This window comes from Melanaphis sacchari, unplaced genomic scaffold (genome assembly GCF_002803265.2).
Source record: "Melanaphis sacchari strain LSU unplaced genomic scaffold, SCAv2.0 Contig2_pilon_pilon, whole genome shotgun sequence".
In the NCBI taxonomy this organism is placed as follows: domain Eukaryota; kingdom Metazoa; phylum Arthropoda; class Insecta; order Hemiptera; family Aphididae; genus Melanaphis; species Melanaphis sacchari.
Window position 1 is genome coordinate 4,687,311 of NW_020271173.1, and position 22,338 is coordinate 4,709,648.

At 23.6% G+C, this 22,338-nt stretch overlaps 3 protein-coding genes across 4 annotated transcripts; 2 read left to right on the forward strand and 1 right to left on the reverse strand.

The window, feature by feature from the left end:
* The first annotated feature begins 1,616 nt into the window (after window positions 1–1,616).
* LOC112595992 (structure-specific endonuclease subunit slx1) lies at window positions 1,617–2,766 on the forward strand. Its single transcript, XM_025341425.1, has 4 exons — window positions 1,617–1,842; window positions 1,921–1,972; window positions 2,031–2,216; window positions 2,300–2,766. The coding sequence occupies exons 1-4, from the start codon at window positions 1,670–1,672 to the stop codon at window positions 2,639–2,641; spliced, it is 753 nt and encodes a 250-aa protein (XP_025197210.1). The 5' UTR covers window positions 1,617–1,669; the 3' UTR covers window positions 2,642–2,766.
* Window positions 2,767–5,663: 2,897 nt separating this feature from the next.
* Window positions 5,664–10,379, reverse strand: LOC112595997 (phospholipase DDHD1-like). 2 transcript variants are annotated; one of them, XM_025341431.1, is made up of 13 exons: window positions 10,283–10,379; window positions 10,079–10,168; window positions 9,168–9,532; window positions 8,963–9,109; window positions 8,738–8,878; window positions 8,301–8,442; window positions 8,082–8,188; window positions 7,753–8,006; window positions 7,636–7,680; window positions 6,779–6,930; window positions 6,391–6,692; window positions 6,097–6,312; window positions 5,664–5,950 (listed from the first exon to the last, which is right to left on the reverse strand). In XM_025341431.1, the coding sequence occupies exons 2-13, from the start codon at window positions 10,096–10,098 to the stop codon at window positions 5,913–5,915; spliced, it is 1,929 nt and encodes a 642-aa protein (XP_025197216.1). In that variant the 5' UTR covers window positions 10,099–10,168; window positions 10,283–10,379; the 3' UTR covers window positions 5,664–5,912. The 2 variants fall into 2 exon arrangements, with proteins under 2 accessions (XP_025197216.1, XP_025197217.1); XM_025341432.1 differs by lacking the exons at window positions 10,079–10,168; window positions 10,283–10,379 and adding an exon at window positions 9,670–9,877 and having other exon boundaries at window positions 5,666–5,950.
* On the forward strand, window positions 10,003–17,034 carry LOC112595998 (dysbindin protein homolog). The gene is made up of 6 exons (XM_025341433.1): window positions 10,003–10,158; window positions 15,879–16,032; window positions 16,099–16,231; window positions 16,309–16,464; window positions 16,526–16,681; window positions 16,759–17,034. The coding sequence occupies exons 1-6, from the start codon at window positions 10,097–10,099 to the stop codon at window positions 16,842–16,844; spliced, it is 747 nt and encodes a 248-aa protein (XP_025197218.1). The 5' UTR covers window positions 10,003–10,096; the 3' UTR covers window positions 16,845–17,034.
* Window positions 17,035–22,338: the final 5,304 nt, after the last annotated feature.

Sequence of the window (22,338 nt, forward strand, 5' to 3'; positions counted from 1 at the left end):
AAGTATCTTTATAATATGAAGAAAAAAAATAGTGTGTGTGTTCGATTGTGAAAAAGAAATAACGGAACACACTACAAAACTCACGTGTTTCCATAAAATATCAATATCGCTCTACACGAATATTAATTATTATATTTTTTATCGTAAAAAGTATCAATATTTTGCAAATTGTCTAAATTACTGAAAACATACTTGAATTCGTCATAAAATTTACTTGAAAATGACTTTCTTGCATTAATTTGTTTGAGTTTAATACGAATAATATTTCAAAACTCTCAATAGTCGACAATTTTATTGTTCATTAATGCTCATAACTTATTTTAAATTTAAAATACCAAAACAATACTGAACCTAGGTACAGGTTAGGTTTATATTTATATATTTTTAAATCTATATATACAATCTATATGTAAGTTATAATGCTCTACTACTTACTAGGTTTTAAATTTTCTGTAGACTCTAGTCATGGCTTATTATATAAATGATAAACAATGAATAATACTAAGCATCTAAGTAACTGTCTATATTTAGAACCTATTTACCATTATTTATAAGATATAACATAATATTTAGTCCACATTTGACATCATGACATTTTTAAAATCATGATAATGATAACATTTTTATTATTTTTAAGTTATATACAATTTTTACAGTCCGAGTGAAAGCAATTAAGTGCAATGGAAAACATGTGATGAAAAATAATTAATGTATTATAATTTATAACTTTACTCGCTACAGTAAAGTCGATCTATTTAAACTATTTAAAGATATATTATAATATTCAATAACTATTCGAATGGTAAATTTAGTTAGAATAAGTAAAAATAAAAAATAAAAGAAACTAAAAAAATGTGGTGGTGGACGGTGGTTGTAGACTGTAGTTATAGAACATTTCCGAGCTTCAATGGTAGCCATTGTGTACGTCCCACAAGTGGGACGACTAAGGAGAAGAATTCTAGTTAAGTGATTAGAGTATTTCACATTTTAATTTTCACAAATAATAGCGGAATTAGTTTTTTAATATTTTTTTTAAGTTATAAATAGGTAAAAAAAATGTACCTATCTATTAATCCGATGAAAATACTGCACACTCTGAACACAACTTTCTATCCGCCTATAAGTTTTGAATATTTACTGTATTGAAATCTGCATTTGACAGTTATTGAGTAAAAATTAAATAATTTTGATTATTAAAAACATCACGTGCAGGTTTCAGTCAAGAAAATCAAAAATCAAAATAGTAGGTACTTTTAATTTTTATCATATATGAGAACCTTGATAAGAACCGTAGATGAAAATATAAATATTGTTGAACACGAAATAACAGTAGCACCATAGAGTCTATGGGTAACACTATTACCTATCACAAAATATATAATATGTGATGTGATAATATGTTAACACGTCTGAGTGTGATAAGATATAATTTCAAAAATTTCGTATACTTTTTAGTTTTTATTAAAATAGTCTTTCATTTCAATAGGTATTCATTATTATTATTTATCTATGTTTTTCCATTATAATATTTGATTATTAAAATAATGATAATAATAGTAAAATGTGTTGATTGTTAAACAATAAATGGTCAGTTTTTGAATTATAAACGACACATTTTGTAATAGTATGAATAATATGAGTTAAATTTAAAATTATTTTGAATATTGTTATGGCCGAAGAAATAGAAAATTTCTATGGAGTATACCTATTGTATTGCCTAAATGAAAAGAGCAAAGGAAAAACTTACATTGGCTATACCAAGGATCCCAATCGCCGTATAAAACAACACAACAAAGGTGTTAAAAGTGGAGGCGCCAGAAAAACCAGTCTTCGTGGGCCATGGTAGATACTATATTGATCTAATTATAATTAATGTTAATTTATAAAATTGTATTTTAATAGATACTAATTTTTCTTTAGGGAAATGGTTTTGATTGTACACGGATTCCCTAACGATATATCAGCATTAAGAGTATGATGTTAGTCATTAAAATTCAAGAACTGAATAATAACAGATTATTTTTTTTTAGTTTGAATGGGCATGGCAAAATCCTAAGACATCTAGACGATTGAAACACATAGCACAAAAAGCAAGAACTGAAAAAGCATATGACTATTGTATCCGCATACTTTCTGAAATGCTGCATGTGGGCCCATGGAATCGTCTAGCTTTAAACATCCGGTGGCTAAATATGCTTTATCATCGTGACTTTAGTGTAAGTAAAGTCATAAATCATACAACTTATACAGTATAAAATATCTTATATCATTACTTAAAATTATAATATTAATTTTCTAGAACGACAAATTCCCACCCATGCACATGTCTATATGTCAAGGACCAGTTGTATGTAAAAAACCTGTGTCACCAAGTGATACCAGCTTGATGGACGGCAGTAAATGTCAAATATGTGTTTTGTGTGCACGTAATTGTTCTGCAGAAAGTCTATTAAATTGTTTAGATCCAGATTGTCAAGCAGCCACTCATATACTGTGTCTCGCCAAACGATTCTTAGGATCGTCTGATCATGTTATACCCATAGATGGTGAATGTCCAGCATGTGGCATCCGCGTCTTTTGGGGTGATTTAATTCGGCGAAAAAATGGATGTTATAAAAATTTAATAGCTACTGTTACATAATTAATGTATTGTCATTGATTATGGTTTGTGTTCCTCTTTAGTGTAAAGTTAACAAATGTAAAATGTATTTTTAAATTACATATAAATTTTTATATATTTTACATTTTATTGATTGTTGTACATATCTCAGGTGTATTGTATATTATATAACTTAATTAAAATAATGTATATTTACATATTAATAAAGTACAAAATTTTTGTAACATTGTACAATTTTAAAATTAAATATATTTTTATCATAAAACATCAAGTCAGGAATATAATATGTTTTTATATTATTTTGTTTAATTTTTATTATTTTGTATGAAACACACTTGAGAAGTTCAGTCTATATCAGGAGTCGCTAACTTGAATAGGTTTACGGGTCACATAGGTAAATACAATGATACCAAGAACCTTAATGTTTATAAATACATTTTATATAATTTCATATTTTTTTTAAACTAATATCTAAAAAATTAAAATTTATAGCACAATAATAAGTAAATTTTGATTTTAAAGTAAGACGTAAGCCGTATCTGACAATGATGTGAACCATAAGTTAGCCACCTATGATCTATGTAATAAGTGGTATAAAATCCAGTTGGTACTTTGAAGATTTTCTTTAAAAGATTATTTAAAAATCCCTCATAATTAACGAATTCAATAAAATCCAAGCTGTACATGGATGCAAGATTAATATCCAACCATTCCAACCCACTATATCATTTTTTATTTTTAATATTTTAGTACACATTTTATTTACATATAAATGTATTAATACATTATATGTGTAATGCAGTATAGTATCTAGTGCAGTGTTTCTTAAACTGTGCTCCAAAGAGTTCACTCAATGGTTCCGCAAACTTATTGATTTTTTTTCAAAATACTTTAAAAAATCTTACAAAACATCAGTGATGGCTAATGGAAAAAATTCATGTTATAAAATATTAATACCACTTAGTTATCAACAACAGTAAAAAGTGTTAATACAATATTCAAATATGTACTTGCACATTAAATAGTAAACAAATTTAATGTTTGAACGTCAATAATAATTGTATTAGTTACAATCAACCATGATAGGAAAACTACTGAGAATCTTAAAGATTTTAATTTCACTGATCAAGGCAGACAACAAATATGTATTTACTTCTTGCTTTTAAGAAAATTAGAATTTTGGAAAATTTGTATATTATGCTCCAACGAGCTTGATTGCTTTCTAACAATAAACTGTTTTCAGAGGAGGAAAGGATTAAAATAAAAGATATATCTATTAAAGAAATCAATTAGCACCTTATAAGATCGAGTGAAGCATTTAACTATTACTTTCCAAACGAACATCAGAATTAATTGTTAATTAAAAAACCATTTATTGTCAATAAACTAGATTCTAGAGTATAGACAATAATATGATACTATTATTTCTACAGACTTGGTTTAAATACATCTATGTCCTATATATAGTAAAACAGAGGTATTTGTTAAACTTAAAAATGATACAAAAGGAATGAAGAAATCTTAATATATCAATATTGAGATGTTTTATTTATGAGTAATTGGTTTTCTATTAAAAAAATATTTCTTATATCGGACTAATATATAAGAGAATTTGGATTAATATCCAAGTAAAATGGAAAAAATTGTTTTTCATGTCCAGCATAGTAGATTAAACATTTTAAAAAATATTATATAACATTATATTTAGGAAAATGAGGCCATATCAGAACTATAGTAATTTTATGTAGATTGGTTAATAAAAGAATAAAAGTATGACCTAGTTTGGAATGGATACTTAAATACTCAATAGTAATGAACATGATTGTTTTTTAAACTAACACCATGAATTAGTATTTTGTAATTTCATTCATGTTATTTTTGTTAATACCATTCACTTTTTCTTTATTCTAAAAATTGTTTAGTATCTAAATGAATAATAAATAAATAATAATACTACAGAAAAGTTATTTACAACAAACAAATAAAAATTCCTCGTCAATCTTGTCAACTGATTTTCAATATACACATATATTTTTTTAAATAAACTCATATTTAAATCACAAAATGTTTTATACAAATATCAAATGTATATACACAATATTATATTAGAGTAGTATTAATAATAATAATAACATTTTAACATCACAGAACATATTATTCATATCTTAATATAATATATATTTTGCAAAAAAAATACATATACTATATTAAAACAATCACAACCAAAACCTGAGGTTATTTTAAAATATAGCATAATAAAATAGTTCACAGTTATCAAACAATAAATAATCAAAACTATACTTCGTTCTTCTAAAAACATTATCATTGTAACTACAATAAAAATAATTTGATAAAATTAAAATAGTATTCCAAAATAACTATTAATGGACACACAACATTTGGTGAAACAACGCTAGATAAAGTATAAAGTATAAACATTACATAATAAATACATTTTATAAAAATAACTTGTAATACTGTTTTATTGTGCATAATACACATACCCTATTAAATTGTACAGTGTAGTTGAATAAAAACAAATGAAAAACACTCAAGGTCTCTCTCTAGTAAACACAATAAAACAATATTACCTACACTACTTAACACATAATAATAATTAACCAATACAAATCACAACATTGTTAAGAACATGTGTTTCATTTAGAAATACATATGTAATACACAAGATGTGTCAGCGTATTACAAAGATTTGTGAATTTTACATTTAAAATTTAATTTTAAAACTGTCAAATCACTGCGATAAACTTATTTAGACATACATGTATCAATTATTAAATTTTATAGTTATAAATATAAAACTATTACTAAACAAATAACATTTTATTTTTTTTTTATTTTTTTTTTCAGTTGAATACATTATATTTTTAATATTTAATATCACATCTGAGATTGAGTTACTTTTTCTTTTACTTTTAGACAACATAAAGAATAGTGAAGTATATTCATATCAAAATATAAATGAAATAAATTTAAAACATGATATACATGAAAACGAAATAAGAATACAGTATTTATTGATAACGACAAAATACTGGATAATAAATTACTGTTTTCAAGAAATGTTATGGAAGTTTACCCTGTATAGTATCATAAGACTCAATAAATTATAAAATATTAATCATTGGGCAATAAACATATTGATTGGTGTTAACTATTTTCTGTTAACATATTTTAAGTATAACAATGAACTTTTCATAGTAAATTAAAAAAAAAATTTGCAGACTTAATAACATAAGCAATTTTTTTTTAGATGTTACTGATAATTTGCTTCTTAAGTAGAATGTTTCAAATCTTCAGTCACTTCAATACCTTTAAAGATTTGAAACAGTAAACAAATATTTTTTTCTTATTTTAGTCTTAAACATATATTTATTTAGTTTTAAAAATTGAGCATTATAAACATTGTGAACAGCTGAGGTAAATTTTTTTTTTATTTTAGAGTTTAGAACTATTACCTTGTTCAAATTGTAAGTCAAAATTTGGGATTTTCTCTTCAGGTTTCAGAAAATCTTCCATTGTTTTATCTAATTCAGGGAATAATCTAGTGTAAATGAAATAAGCTACGTCGTAATTTGACCAATACGACGTATGCGTATACAACATTGACAAGTAATTACTGGCCGATCCTCCGATACTATCTCTCAAAATATAATCCAACCGATGATTCAAATCTAAAGATAATTTTTCATATTTCACATAAAATATTATTACATTAATTCATTTTAAATAATAAAAATTAGATTACATACTTTCAACTGGTGTACCATTTCTTGAAAGTGAAAATGCATTATTTTCAAACTGATTTGAATTATTGGCTTTACTGTCATTGCTACTTGACATGTTAAGCCAAGTGCTTATTCTACGACTGAATGTTTCATTTTCTTTTTTCATATCTGGTGCTTTAGCTTCAGTACCATTGGTTTCTTCAAAGCTAGAATCCATGTTTTCAATCAGTTCTAGAGGAACTTCCGAGTAATCGCATTTTACACCATAGGCCTGAATACCAACAGGTTTATAGCGACAATAGTCTTTTGTCACTAATGGTTCAAACCTAAGATAATAAAATATTAAACATGCTCACTACCACAAATGTCAAATATACATGATTCAATTAGTACAATTATGAATAAAGTGTACCTATAAGCAACTGGGTCTGTAGGATGATAAATATTATATACTCTTTTGGCCAGCCACATTGGAAACAAGTTTAAGTTTTCTTTAAATATTTCATTTTGCCGTAATGCCAAAAATACTGACAATGGTGAACCCAAACAGAAGAAATTCTCCAACTAAATATTAATACACAAGATTAACAATTTATTTACAATGATAATATAGTGGCAACTCTTGCTAGGACTCATAGTGTATAACCCAAATAAATTACATATTAAAATTATTAGATTTTTATAGTCAATTATAATTAGTTATTAGTTATGCACATAACTTGGAATATAAAAATGTTTTACTAAAAAATAAGTTATTGTAGCTTTTCATGTTTGCAAGTGTGTCTATAAACAATTCAATAATTTGCAAAGTATAAATTTAATGTGCTCAAAACAGCTGTCCAAATATTAACTACATGTATCAATACATGAGCTATAAAATAGTCTTTTTTAACATACACTGTCACATCAATCATTAAAATTATAATACACCACCAAGCATTGACCAACTACTGTGCTCTTATATCAAAGTTAACTACTATCAATAAACAATAATATATTTAAAAAAAAAAACAAAATAAAATAATATTATGATTGTGTAAAGTTATTTTTTTTAATTTGTTATTATTTTACCAGAGCTAAAATAACTCAACAAAATTGAACATAGATAAACACATTATTTTGAATATATACTTACAACAAAATTAATTTTTTTTATTATCCTAAATAGATATATTATAAAATTATTTATGCCCCACCTTATGTAAAGCTTATGAGCTACCACTACAATATTATATTATTATTTTTTTGTCTTAAACATAATGTATATACCTCAAAATTTAAATGAATTCTTGGACTACTGTCACTTCGTTTAATCTGAAATGAATGTAATGTGTTATAATATTAAATATACATAAGAGATAAGAACAAATATTCAATACTACTCACAAATGGTTCCCATCCTGTTATAATATCATAAGAAATAACACTACCCAAAGAATGTGCCATTATTGATACTTTGAAGTCATGGTGTGGATGCCGTTCTACAAATTCGGAATGTAGCCTATTCAATTCGTTTGCCAAACTGTTTTGTATTTCTCGACCATATATTGGTGAAGTATAATACATTATATCCATAGCTGATGAATTTAATATTTGCCGTATGTTTTTCAAATTTAATGGTGTTATCTGTTCAACTAGTCCTGAATTCAAAAGAAAAGTATAAGATAAATATAATGTGTAATGTTTCATTATTTTCATTATTTGAAATACAATACCTCCATCAAAGCTACACTGTGATCTCCAATCCACAGGAAAAAATTCTGCTCTCTGTTCAGTACCTTGGAAATATTTATGTTTAATCCATTTCACGCAATCGCGAAATCTAAATTAAATATAATAGTAATACAAAATTATTAATGATTATAAACATAGGAATAAGCTATATGATAATTAATAATTTATAGTAGGTAATATTACTGTACTTGTATACTTACTGTGACGTGTTTTTTATTATTTTTTTATTATCTATTTTATGACCAATTCCATGAATCAAAAATACTAGATGAGTTATATCATTTAGTTTATCTTTTTCACTAGCATCAGTTTTGTATGATCTGATTAGTTTGTATCCAGCAGCTAAAACAATCATATAGCTTTAAGTAATACCATTGATTATAAATCAATGGTAATACATATATTTTTTATTACATTAAGTTTAACAAATGCATAATGTGAATAAAATACAAAGTTATTGTTTGTGATAAATGTAAGCCAAATACATATACTTAACTTTTTAAGGATACAATTTAAAATTTGTATTTACTATATACCATGTTTTAATAAATATAGCAAATTTACCTAACCCAATAAATCAAAACCTCAATTAAAATTTCACAACAGTTTTTAATTTATACAATTATACAAAACTTACATTTTTGGAAATAAGTTCCTAATTTTTTTGTAACACTTCTCATGATTTTTGTGTTGATAAAAGTCTTTTGTTTAAATGAATACACCTCAGCTGATGAATACCATACTACATGCATGTCCCCAAAAGTAACGTCTCTTAATACTGTAAAAATAATTAATTTTCTTAAATCTCAATTAATTAAAAATATACCTATTATATTTAAATTGTGAAAAAAAATATTAGTACCAGACTTTCCATTGTCTTCGGTGTTTTCAATTTTTCTGGTACCATCTTTGAATAGATTTAGATGTTCCCTCTCAACTTCCTCACCATATTTGTAAGGTTCATATCCATCATAAAACCAAACACCACGAAAAATGTCACTCTCTTCACCTATTTAAAAATCAATAATATGAATAAAATTAACAACAGTTATAAAATATATACTTACCAGGCCAAAATATAGATGTACACTTTTTTTTTGCTAAGTCTACTTCATAAAGACCTCCTCTCACAACAACAGTATAAAGCCCAACAAAATAATTAAAAGATCCATTCAAACTAGATACATCTTCTTCATTGCCGAAATTTGCCCTGTACCTATACTCTATATTTAATGAATCAAAACCATCAAATTTGGTCCATCTTTTGTTATCACTCTTGTAAAACCATCTAACTTTTTCAGGGCTTAGTGGTTCAAATATAATTGCAGTACTGTTGGTTACATTGTTTTCATCCTGTATGTCATCAGAAATCAAAGCCGGTTCTTCTGTTTGAAGACGATTGGTATTCATATTGTTCAATTCTGGTGCATAACTAAAATATTTTGAACAGTTAAGTCAGTAAATACAGGCGATAATGTAAACAAAAAAATGTGCAATCTTAGATATAATTAACTGATGATATAATCAGTTATGAAAAATAACAATGTAAGAATAATTAACATTATTCACCTCAATATGTGAAAAAGAATGGTTTTTTATTCTTTGTTAAAAATAAAACTGCACAAAATCGGTTGCGGGCGCTCACGATACAGCTACTAGGACAGTTTAAAACTAAATGTATAATACCTATTACATTGCTTAATTAAATCAAAACGATCTATGCTGAACGTTTGGATTTTTTAATGTTTAAAAAATGTCCACTCTTATCTACTTTATCAGTTCTGGTGTCATGCGGTTATCACTTCCAAGAATCGTTTTGAATGATAACAAAAATACAAAATATAGTGAACTGGATAGTTTTTCAAAATTAAAAAAAGGCGTTTAAATTTTAATTTTAATTAATTAAAAATGTATTCTCTCGTTCTAAATTCGCTGAATTAATAATTTAACGACATTATAGTGTTCAATAAATAATTACCCCCTGTTATCAGGTTCCATGATGTTTGGTAATTTAAGAGAAAAATTGCACAGCGTCGTTCAAGAAGGATTGTCAGCAAGGTAAATGTTACTAAAAACACATTAAATAAAAAATTTTAAAGACACTATTATATTATGACGTTATCGTCATGTTAATTGAACATTTTATTTATTCACTAAAATGCTGAAAAAATAATATAGTTACCCCAAGTTTGTTGTTTTCATTGACATTCTTTAAAACGCTATTAAAATGTACATTGTTGAGTATTTGATTTTGCTTTTTATTTTTCCGAGAAGTTAAATTTCACTTATTGATAAAACGCAATAAATCCTACTCTGTATCTGTTTGACACAATTTATAATTATTTATTTTACCAATCTAACTATAAACATCTTAAGATAAGATTTTTTCTGGTTTATATTTTATAATATTAGATAATAATTTATTGATATTTACTTAAAGTTTGTTGTAAACAGTTAAAGACTATGTAAAATTATGCATCTAACTTGATGTATTTATAGTAAATGTTAACTAATTCTTTACATAAAACTGAAATATGTTCTTTTCTTAATTTATACTCAAAACTCTAATATACAATGTGATTTACCAAGTCTGCTCACTTCCTTTTTTTCCAATAATGCAATAATCTAAAATCTGATTTTTTACATTTTTTCATATAATTTAAAACAAAATTTTCTAATTCCTGAGATTTTTTTATATGTGACCTATGAAGAAACAAATTCTTATTAAGCAAAAAATTTTTCTTAAAATGTTGATACATCAAAATCAAAATTTAAATAAGTAGTTTTGAAGTAATTTAACTTTGTATACTATCCTTTGGTTCTTGATAATGGATTAGAAATTTTTATTAACCTATTAATATTTATAATTTATAAAAATGGTTGAATATATATAATTCAACTACCTTGTAATTTATAAAATTATAAGTATTCATTCTTATTAATCAGGGCCATTTATGTTGTTTATTTTTTAGTTACTTTACTAAACAAACTGTCTTATCTAAATCAAATATAATAAAATCTTTTATCTTATCCATGTGTACTAAATTTGTATTTGTATTTGATATATTATTAAAATATAAAACAAAATTTTTAGTAGGTTCTTAGTTTTTTTTTTTTTTTTTATACATTAATGTCATACATTTTCATTAATTTCTAATGTGTAATCAGAGTAGCTTAAAACGTGCTTATTTTATAGTAGGTACTATAAAAATATATAGAATCCAAAATAAATATAAAATTAAAAAATTTTATTTAGTGAATAAGTTCTTCTGATCTTTGTTCTTTGACCTAAATGTTATTATAAATATAGGTTAAATGTAAATTATGAAACTTATGTAATAATATTAATATCTATTAGATAATAAGGTAACTATTTAAAAAAAATTAATTAATTATATCACTGTTTTCAATATATACAACATACATAGTAGAGGGGCCCATTTTTTCATATTTTTATACCTTTACATAATTATTTTAAATCATCCCTGAAATAAAATAAAAATTTTATTGTGTGTAGTTTATTCTTAAAATATAAATAGATATAAAATACTTTTTACTTTATGCTGAACTAATTTTTTGATATTTTAATACAAAATATCACTCTTTATTTCTATTCTCTACATAATTAAAACCACTATAACTATCGATTTTATATCAGTAAAACACATATTTTATTTATTCAAATAATTTACCATGATACAAACCATCTTATTATAAAAATAATGTATTCATTATTCATTAATTTTCATGATTTAATATTAAAACTGTGTTATTTTATATAAATCTAGATTCTAGATTATTGTTATTGAATTGATAAGTACATTAATTTAAAGATATTTTAATAAAATATTATTTATTTATATACATATCTCTTTATTGCTTACCTTAAATTAATTCAATATTAAATTTAATTAAGGACTATAGTTATATAAGAATGACTGAACATTTATAAATCAATTTATGTTGAACAGTTTTAATATAATTCAATAGAGAACATGTTATTCATTTAAATACTTAGCATTATTTTATAATAAATTATCTTATCTAAATGTGAGTCAACAATGTAATAATAATAATGCTTAAATAGTTATATATTTTATTTAATTTTATATTATTTGATTAGAAAGTTATTTATTAATAACTATTTTATAATTCTTATAAGTTAAGAGAATTTTAGTATAAAATTTTAATCACTAAAATAATAACTTTTATAATTATAAACAATATTACTTTTTATTTATTGGTGGTGTTGGCACAGACAATACCTACATAAGCTACAAAATAATATTCTGCCTTTTATTTTAAAGTAAACACGACATATTAATAGTATGGAAAATTAAGAATATTAAATTTATTGAAACCCATAAACTTTTTCTGTTTATTCTGAATTTTTTTCTTATATTTTACTGTAGTATTTATATAAATTTGCTTTAACCATTACTGATGATTTTTGATGACAAATCTTATCCAATCTGTACATTTGGAGATATTCTCAGTACTTAATTTTATTATCAATATTATAAAATTACTAAAAGAAATAAAAAAAAACAGGAATATTTACTCAACATCACACATTTTCAAAATCATCTTTAATTAGCATTTATAGACATGAAATCATTTTTCAAAATATATTGGCTTTGTTTTAGCTATTTATAGATATTTGAAATTTTCTTGAACATTTTTTAATTTAGTATAAAGAAATTATTCTTATCCAAAAAGTTTAAAAATGTAGTTGAAGGTCCCTTACCTATAATATTTATTATTTATGTTAGAGGTTCAAATTTGAATGACACATTGGACGTTTAATTAAAACAGTGGCGTATTTAGAAACTTATTTTGGGGGGAAGGTGTCATACCTAATAGTGAAATAATTTTATAAATTAGTTTAAAATGTTCTTTATTAACTTATTGAATTCAAACTATTAACAAACTACCATAAAAAAATCACAAATTATATTATAAATTCTAGTTTTTGTTTTTTATTTGCCAATTCATCAATAACTTCATCGGTTTTTAATTATTGGGAATACAAATGTTGGATCTGGTTTCCAAAGATTAATTATTAATACATCATTAATTTCAGAAGGTTGTAAACTTTTATTGATAAAAAATGCAATGTCATTTGAACTGAAATTATTAGTATCAGTTATAAAGTTAGTTGAATTATGACAGTTAAATGTTTAAAATTTGACGTTTTCAGATTTTATAGTTAGTCTTGTACTATATAGTATATATACTTTTTATTTTTATTGACAAAAAATATATATATATACATGATAATTTAAAAAAAATATAACATTTTATCAATTATCTATCTTCATTAAGCTAGGCTTGTTTTGGTGATAGAGAGTTCGAAATATTTAAATAATATAGAATGTAAATTATAAAACTAATAATAAATACAATTAAGCAATATTATTTAGTACATGATAAAAAATATCAGTTTTAAAAAGATTTAATATAATATAATACATATACAAATAAACTTCTTGTATATTGAAATATGAAACATAAAAATAATATTAACATACTATAATGTAAACAATGAAAATTAAATTTATTTAATTAAGTTTACTAAACTGCACAATAACCTTTTTTTAATTTTTTTTTTTTTTTATAGTATAATAATTCCTGCATTACGTTAAAATCCAATGAATGAAATATAGTAGGCCCAAGATTATTTATGAATTTTTTACCACAAGTTGTTTTTACTAAATTAACTTTAGTATTTAAAGCCTTGTGTTCTTTTATTTTGGTTTGTTTCTGTATTGTACCACACATATCTATTTTTCTCAACTCAATTTATCACAAATTTTTTGGTAAATCAATCTTATTGGCAATAATTTAAAATCTTTAATTTTGGTTTGTAGAACGTTCCAAATTTTTTTTATCAAAATAAATTCTTATAATTTTATTTTTTTGAAGTTGTAAAGATTTTTAAGAATTTTTAGATAATCCACCCCACAATAAACATCCATATCGAATAATCCCCTGTTATAAGGCTAAATAGTAAATATATATTATGCTTTATATCTAAATTTATAAAATTTATTAATTGACAATTGTAGCCGCATTACTGTATTGTTTATATGTAAATTCCATCTTAGGATGCAATCAAATGTTATACCTAAGTATCTGGTACATTAAACTATTAAAAACTTTTTTAAATAAATACTTATTGCATTCAGCTACATCATTACAAAAATGTATAGTAATTTTATCAATAAGAATATTGAATGATATTTATTAAATGTTATAAAATAGGTTTGTTTTTATACTTTAAGATAATTTTCATGAGTTTTATAATCATTATTCATTTTTAAATGATGATAAATCATTTAAATATTCAAATGATAAGAATAATACATATTAATTCAAGATAACTTTAATTTTAAGTTAGTGTTATTCATATTGTACATCATGCCAAAAATATTTATGCTTCAATTTTAAACTACAGGTAATATACCTGATACAATAAAAACATTATTATAGTACATTGTATTCTAAGTGTTATTTATTCATATGTTTTATACATTCAATAATACGAGTAAAATGGTGATTTAAAATTTACTTTTATTGTGTTTTAATTTTAATTACATTCAAATATTTTATGTATATTTAAATCTATTTTTCAGTATTAAGAAACTATATGGTACTTAGTGATGCATAATGATATTAATAAATGTTTTCTATTATTAATTGTTTTTAATAAATCAATAATAAAAAAATTGTATTGCAAATATCTTTATTGTATTTGTTATTTATTATTAATGATCTTGCCAAAATTATATGTAATGACATTGTTATTATATGAGTAAACAATAAACATATTAGATATATTGTTAAATTCATTTAAAATTATATAATTAACATTTAAGAATTGTATAAAATATTAAGTAATTAAATTAAATCATTTAGTATTATTACACTTATTTTAGTAATACAATGCATAACTTTAAAATTTGAATTTATATGTTTAATTACTTTGTAAGATAAGATGTTTTTGTTTCAGGTATCCTACAAAATCAACTACAAAGTGTATAAATAATTTTGTTTTGTCTGCAATGTTGGCATTTTATTAAAAATTACATATGATTAATTATATACTAACCCTATTATATTATTATAATAAAATATTTAAAATGTTATTTATGTTTTCATTCAAGTATGTTTGCCAACAAAGAAAATCATAACACGAGGCATTATTTAATGTCACAAATTATTTATATTATTATTTGTGAACATATAATATGATAGGTTCGAGCCTAATCGCATTTTTTATAATTTCTTTTTCAAAAATCCAAATCAATTATATTAAAAAAAAAAAAGAATAGTTACAACAACTAAAATAGTACAATGAATAATATTATACTTATTGTAAAACATTATTTTATTTATGATTAAATTATAACAAATTACACCCTATCATGTGAACTACATATCTACATTGATTTACCACTATTTTCTATTCAATTAAACTTCAAGAACCAACTGAAATTGTTTCTGACTGCAATTTGGTTCTATAATTTTATCTAAGTTTTAGAAGTAAATTTGATTTTGATTTTTTTTTTTTTTGTGTGTGAAATAAATAAATAGTTTTAATTTTATGTTAAATAAAAAATTGCAATTTATTCTATGTTGTTTTATTTAATATGTATTTATGTGTATATATTAAATTTTATAAGGCCTACTAGAAAAAAATTCTAGCTATGTCTCTGATTCTTAGTATTTATATAAAAACAATATGAGGTTTTTTCATGTATTTTTCTTGTTTCTAGCTTAAGAGGATTGTCTGTGAATGATGTTGCTGTTGTACAGTCACCTAATGAACATCCCGTTAATTATGATGCTGGTGCTGATCTATTGCATAAATATCAGACTGAATGGAATCAACTACATTTATTAGCTGAAGACAATGCCCATAAAGCTGAGGTTTTGTATATGATATAAAAATAATTATTTATTTGTATATAAATATTTTGTTAACATTTATTTTAGGAAGTCAATGAAATGATTAATCTTCTACATCATCAGATGAGCGAACAATGGAAAAAAATGGATACAATTACATCTTGCATGGATTCTATGCCACAATTAGTTAAGAGTATTGAAAATGCCATGAAAGACATGGGTAATATTTTGTATAAAATGATTAATTATTATCAATAATTGACTATTTCTTTTAACAAAATATTTATGTAATTTCAGAAAACATAAAATTATTGATAAATGATGTTGAACACCAGTTATTGAAGCTAGATGATGTAGTTGAGGAACAGGAACTGCAAGAACAGATGTTGAATGAACGGTTTCAATTGGCTGTTTACCGATCAAAAAAACTGAAAGAATTAGAAAAAATTAGTGGTATAATCTCTGGTGTTGATGTATTTAGTACGCATAATTCATTAAAAGTATTCAATTTTAGGTGAACTAGAAGCAGATCACAAAGAGAAAGTAGCGGATTTAGAACAAAAAATAAACATCAAACTCAAAGAAAGACAAGAAATTTTCAACCAAGTATTTCAACAAGATATGCGACAATATATTATATCAGGCATGATTCCCGTGATGAAGAGTTCAAGTGGGTGAAAATAATAATATAAATTTATTTACTATGTGGTATTTATGTATTTTAATAACTGTGATTGTTGAATATAGGCAACGGTGGGCGCGATGAAGTTTCACTTGAAGATATTGAAATAGAGGATGACACAGATGCACTAGACGAACTTCTTAATTCTTGACGGTTGGTTTTGTATTAGAATGTTATTGTTTAAAGAGTGATATAAATATATATTTTTTAAAAGATTTGTCTTCCATGCTATCAGTGTAACTGTTATCTATTAATGAATGTTGTTGAAAAAACAGATAATTAATTTTTAATTGTATATTATTGACATATTTATCATTAAAATTATGCATATATTTTGTAATTATTATGTATCGCAATAATCAAAATGTATTTAAAATTATAAATTACAGCATTCCACTTTTATACTCACTAGTTTTATAATTTCATACTTTTGTAGATCACAAACATCACTTGTTCACTCCTCTATCACATAAATTAGAATATCTATAGATAAATCACTTTGGTTTTAATATTAATCATAAATTAAAATGCATTTTTAAACATTATAATACAGCATTGAAATATATAATTCCAAATCTTAATAAACTAATTTAAAGAAGTATAAAAATATTCAGACTATTGGACAACAATAAAGCATAACATACAATATACTGATGAATGTTTAAATAATAGGAAGTTATTCAAAATAAAATAATTTTAAAAATTTTAATCTTTAAATTTTATTTTTTACATTATTGTTAATGTTTAGATTATTTAAAACTTAATTGTAATATTTCTTTGATAAATACATTTTGAAAAAAGTTATTGTGTTAAAAATGTCACTAATCTAAAAAAAAACTTCTGAACAACACTATTTCTTAAATATTATATAATAAGTAGGGCCCAAAAGTATGTATACTAAAAACTACCAAATCATACATGCATTTATGTCCTTAAAAACACTAAAATTTACCTTTTACATTTTTTTAAATTTATTACTAGTTAAAAAAAAAAAAAAAACTATTTAATATTAAATAATTTGTTATTTAAATTGTGTTGACTAGCAATCAAAATATTGTTTTATTATAAATTTAAAAATAAAACTATAATTTTAAATGCTCCATTAGCATGGATTTGAATCTCAATGACGTAAAACAAATGTGCTTACTTATCATATATGATCAACCATTAAATCATGGTTAGTTAAAATAAATGTTTAATTTTTTCTTAAATTAAGTACCAAAATATAGAGATAATATAAAAAAAAATATAAAATTTCATATTTGAACTTAACATAATTAAATCCTTAATACTTATCTAAAAAAACAAAACCGTATTGGTTCAAAAATAGTAAATTAAATATTGAAATACAATTATTGTAATTTGTATTCTCTATTATAAAGATGTACAAAAAACCTGCAACGGTTAAGGATGTCTGCCTTTATTTAAACATTATCATAAAATATTTGTACCTACAACCTACATATTTAAAATTAAAAAACAATTTCTATACTATAGTGTACTACTTATATATTAAATGTTGATTATTAATGAGTTATTTACTTACCCCAAAATAAATAATTAATAACTTTAATGTCTGTTACCTATCATGGACATTATATGGTACACATATATTTTGGTAGGTACACCATATAAAATATATAACTTAATTTATACTACTCATGTATTTAGACATCCAAATTATAGTAATTATATTAATTTAGATAAGCAATTTTAGCTTTTAGGTGCCTAACATTTTTAAATATTTAAATTAAATACCGTTAGTATACTTAAAATGAATTTTAGTATAGGTACTAAAATTATCATTTCAATTATTTTAAAATAAGTATCTGAATAACAATTTTGTATAAATTATGTATAATATTTTATTATATTAAGTTCCTATAATATAGGAACATACTATTATGTAATCATTTTATAACAATTAATATCAATTAAATATTGTGTAAATAATTAATATTTAGGTAATAAATAGTAATGCACTTCACGTAAATTTAGTAAGAAGCAAAAACATCAGGTAGCATTCTAACTATAATCCACCTTTCTAAAATATCTACACCTACTTTTATAGTTCCATGTGAGACGTCCTCAGAAATTTAGCGTTTACGTCGAACTTTAGATTAAAAATAAGAACCGGAAAAACTAGAACCTTTAAAATTATAGAACTTAAATCTAACCAGAACACTTATTTTAAAATTTAAATCAAAATCTGTTCGATATTTTAAAATATAAATTTTTAGTTACCAATTTGATTCTTCATAGATTCATAGATTTTTTTTCTTAATATATTTTTAAAAGAAAACTCTGCTCTTTATATAATATTTAATCACAATTAACATAATTTTTACATGAATATTAAATAATTAATAATAAATTGCAGTGCTGACATAATATATTTTATGTATGAAATGAATGTGTGTATATATAAGAGTATTTAGGATATACAACTTAGAATTATAATTTTGATACGCATGAGAATATAGTACTTAATATTTATATTAGGTAAGTAAATGCCTAGGATAATATTACAATAATTGAAATGGAGATTAAAAGATGTGCATTCTTTTAGTTTAAAAAAGTTATGTTGAAAGTGGTTTTATATTTGTAATCTATGAAACTGTGACAGAGAACAGAAATTTAAACAGTTAGGTTAAGTTAATTCAAGGTTCGAGGTTCCAGTTTCTACGGTTCAAAAACTTACACCGCACAAATTTATCTGATCGTGTTTTCAGGTAATGAAGATTGAAATAGCGTATCCATAATCCACCATCAGTTGAAAATGATGCAATTATTGTCAATACTAAATATGGCATACATGACACTATACGTGTGTAAATAAACAGAGATTATTTAATAATTCATATAGATCTGCAATAATAATCATCACGTTCAGCTGAGCAAAAATTCACGTCCTATACTGGTTTTTAGACTATCTAACTATATATATTATTACAATAATTACGTTAACAATACATGTTATTATGATATAATGTATCCAATATCCATCATACGTGCACTCTACATGAAATAAGTACTTATATATCATTTAATAAATATTGATTTTTTTTTCATACAATACTGTGTTTGATGTAAACTATTTATATGATCGTTTAATGGTGCCAATAGTTTTAACGTGCTGTTTATGCTGTGTAAACGAATGTGGCGCCCAGAGGCACATTTTATACTTAAATTCTGCCAATTACTATTTACTACCATACTAACTATCACAAAAAAAAAAATATATATATATATATATTTATATATAAATTTATAGCTATGCATTTTTACAAATACAGTACTCATACGCGTAAATAAACAAGTAGTATGATTTGGGGCTTTTGAAACATCAACCCCTGCTCTGCTGCTATCACCGGTACACAGCCTTTGTCCTTTACTTGTCAACCAATCCTTCAAAACCTGGCTATAGCCACCGCTTGTGCCGCAGTAACCAACCTTTCACCAACACTACATCAGCTGACTATCATATCGTTAGATTATCATGTAGGTACGTTATCTAATCAAAGAATGTTATTTATTTATTCATATTATTTACACTGTAGCCTAAAATAAATATTAAAATTGTTTTTAACTTAAATTTCACAAAGGATTTTCAGTTAAAAAATTCTAATGAATAATAGAAATCTTTAATTTTGAAATTTTGTGAAATATATAATATATTATTTGTCTGCTGTGTCATATATCTAAGGTATTTAAATCATATCTACTCGTACTATAATTGTATAGATAAAATATTATAATACATATTACAATACATTACAGAAAGCAGTTATATCCATATGTTTATTAAACTTTCCATACAATAACCGTCCTAATTAATTTTTAATTGAATATTGTAACTGTAAAGTCATTTAATATAGCGTGAATCACTTTCAACAATTTAGATAATACCTGTAGATATGGAATATGAAATGGAAAATTACTTTATTAATTATCTATGTTAATAGAGCATGATTTCTAAACTGTATTATTAATAAATATGTAGTCCTTAAGAGTGTGCATGGTTTTGTAAAATATAAAATAGTAGTTTGGTACTTAATGTCATTGTCATTCATTACATTATAAAATGGCAAAGATAAATATTAAAAATGTAATACGGCGATTCGAGTATGCAATATTGATGTTAGTGTAAATTTATAACAAACATACATTAAATTATTATTATAACTCTACTTAAATAGTTATTACAAATAGGATTGGAAAAAAAGGCATCAAATACCACAAAAAACAAAAATGTTAAATGTGTACACTATTCTAGCTCAAGGCCATACACAATTTTAGGGGCTCATTCATCAAATTAAAAGTATAAAGTTTATTTTATAAACTGTTCAAAACGATAATCAAAAGTGAATATATATATATATATATATGTGTGTATGTGTACATGATAAAATATAATAATAAAAATAAAGCGGAAATTCAATAGTGGCTGACAAATAAGTATCGAATAAATGTAATATATCATTATAAATAATACCGTATACAGACAAATATTTATACGCCATTCAACAAGCTGTAAGCTCAGTCTGACGTCATCATATGAACGACATCATAAGACGAACAACACACAATAGTCTAAAAATTAATTTTAGCTGCTTACCAAAATCTTATTTTCCGTGACAAAAAATTATAATTGGGATTTTTATATACATAGGAGGAACGACTTCTACAAAACGATAAGTAAATTAGCTGTATACAAAAACGATAATTAAAACAATCAACGTTTCATTATGAGTGAAAAATTTATAAAATATAATTTAAAACTTGTTATTACGTACGTTATGTATTTATCTTTTATTTAACATAGAATCATACAATTTCATAAATTATAAAATATAAAATATAAAAAACTCACTTTATCAAACTGGGAATAGAATAGCCTACAAATGAAATAGTTTTTGTGTGGGTATACGTCTTCGATCTTAATTGTCCTTAGATCTATTTTGATGTCTATTTGTAAACACTATAGACATTTAAAATAAATAACATTGATTTATATAAATAATTAATTTATAGTTAAGTTATGTACCTACTATTACTTCGTTCTTGTTTGAATTTTTGGTAAATGCAATCGCATTTCTAGAATTATAATCACATGTAGCGTGTTTATTATCTCGGTACACGTATAAGAAGGATTAAAAATAAATACAGTTATGAGAGGTACAAATTTTGCTTAAAGACAAAAAAATATTTTTCATTATTATATAGTTATTGCACTGAGAAAAGGAGAACTTGCTTTTTCTAACATTTAGCACCTATTATTCAACTTAAATAAAAAAATTGTACTCCTCGTTCACAACCTAAAACCAAATATATTATTTATTCTTACTATATTATACCTTAGAATAATTTAAATTTTAAGGGATAGGTATTAGTTCGAAAATATTTACGTTAAAAATTACATTCTAGAAGTTGAATATTAGCGAGAAAAATTTTGATTTTACAAAGAATTTTACTTATTTAATAAAATACTTTTACCATTTTTAGAGAAAAAGAGTGTTTAAAAAATGTAATTGATAAAATTATACAGATTTTAATATATCCTCTATTAATTGGAAATGTGACGTGGGTAATAATCATAAGAAAGTAAATTTCATATGAATTTTTTATAGTTTTTTTAAGAAATA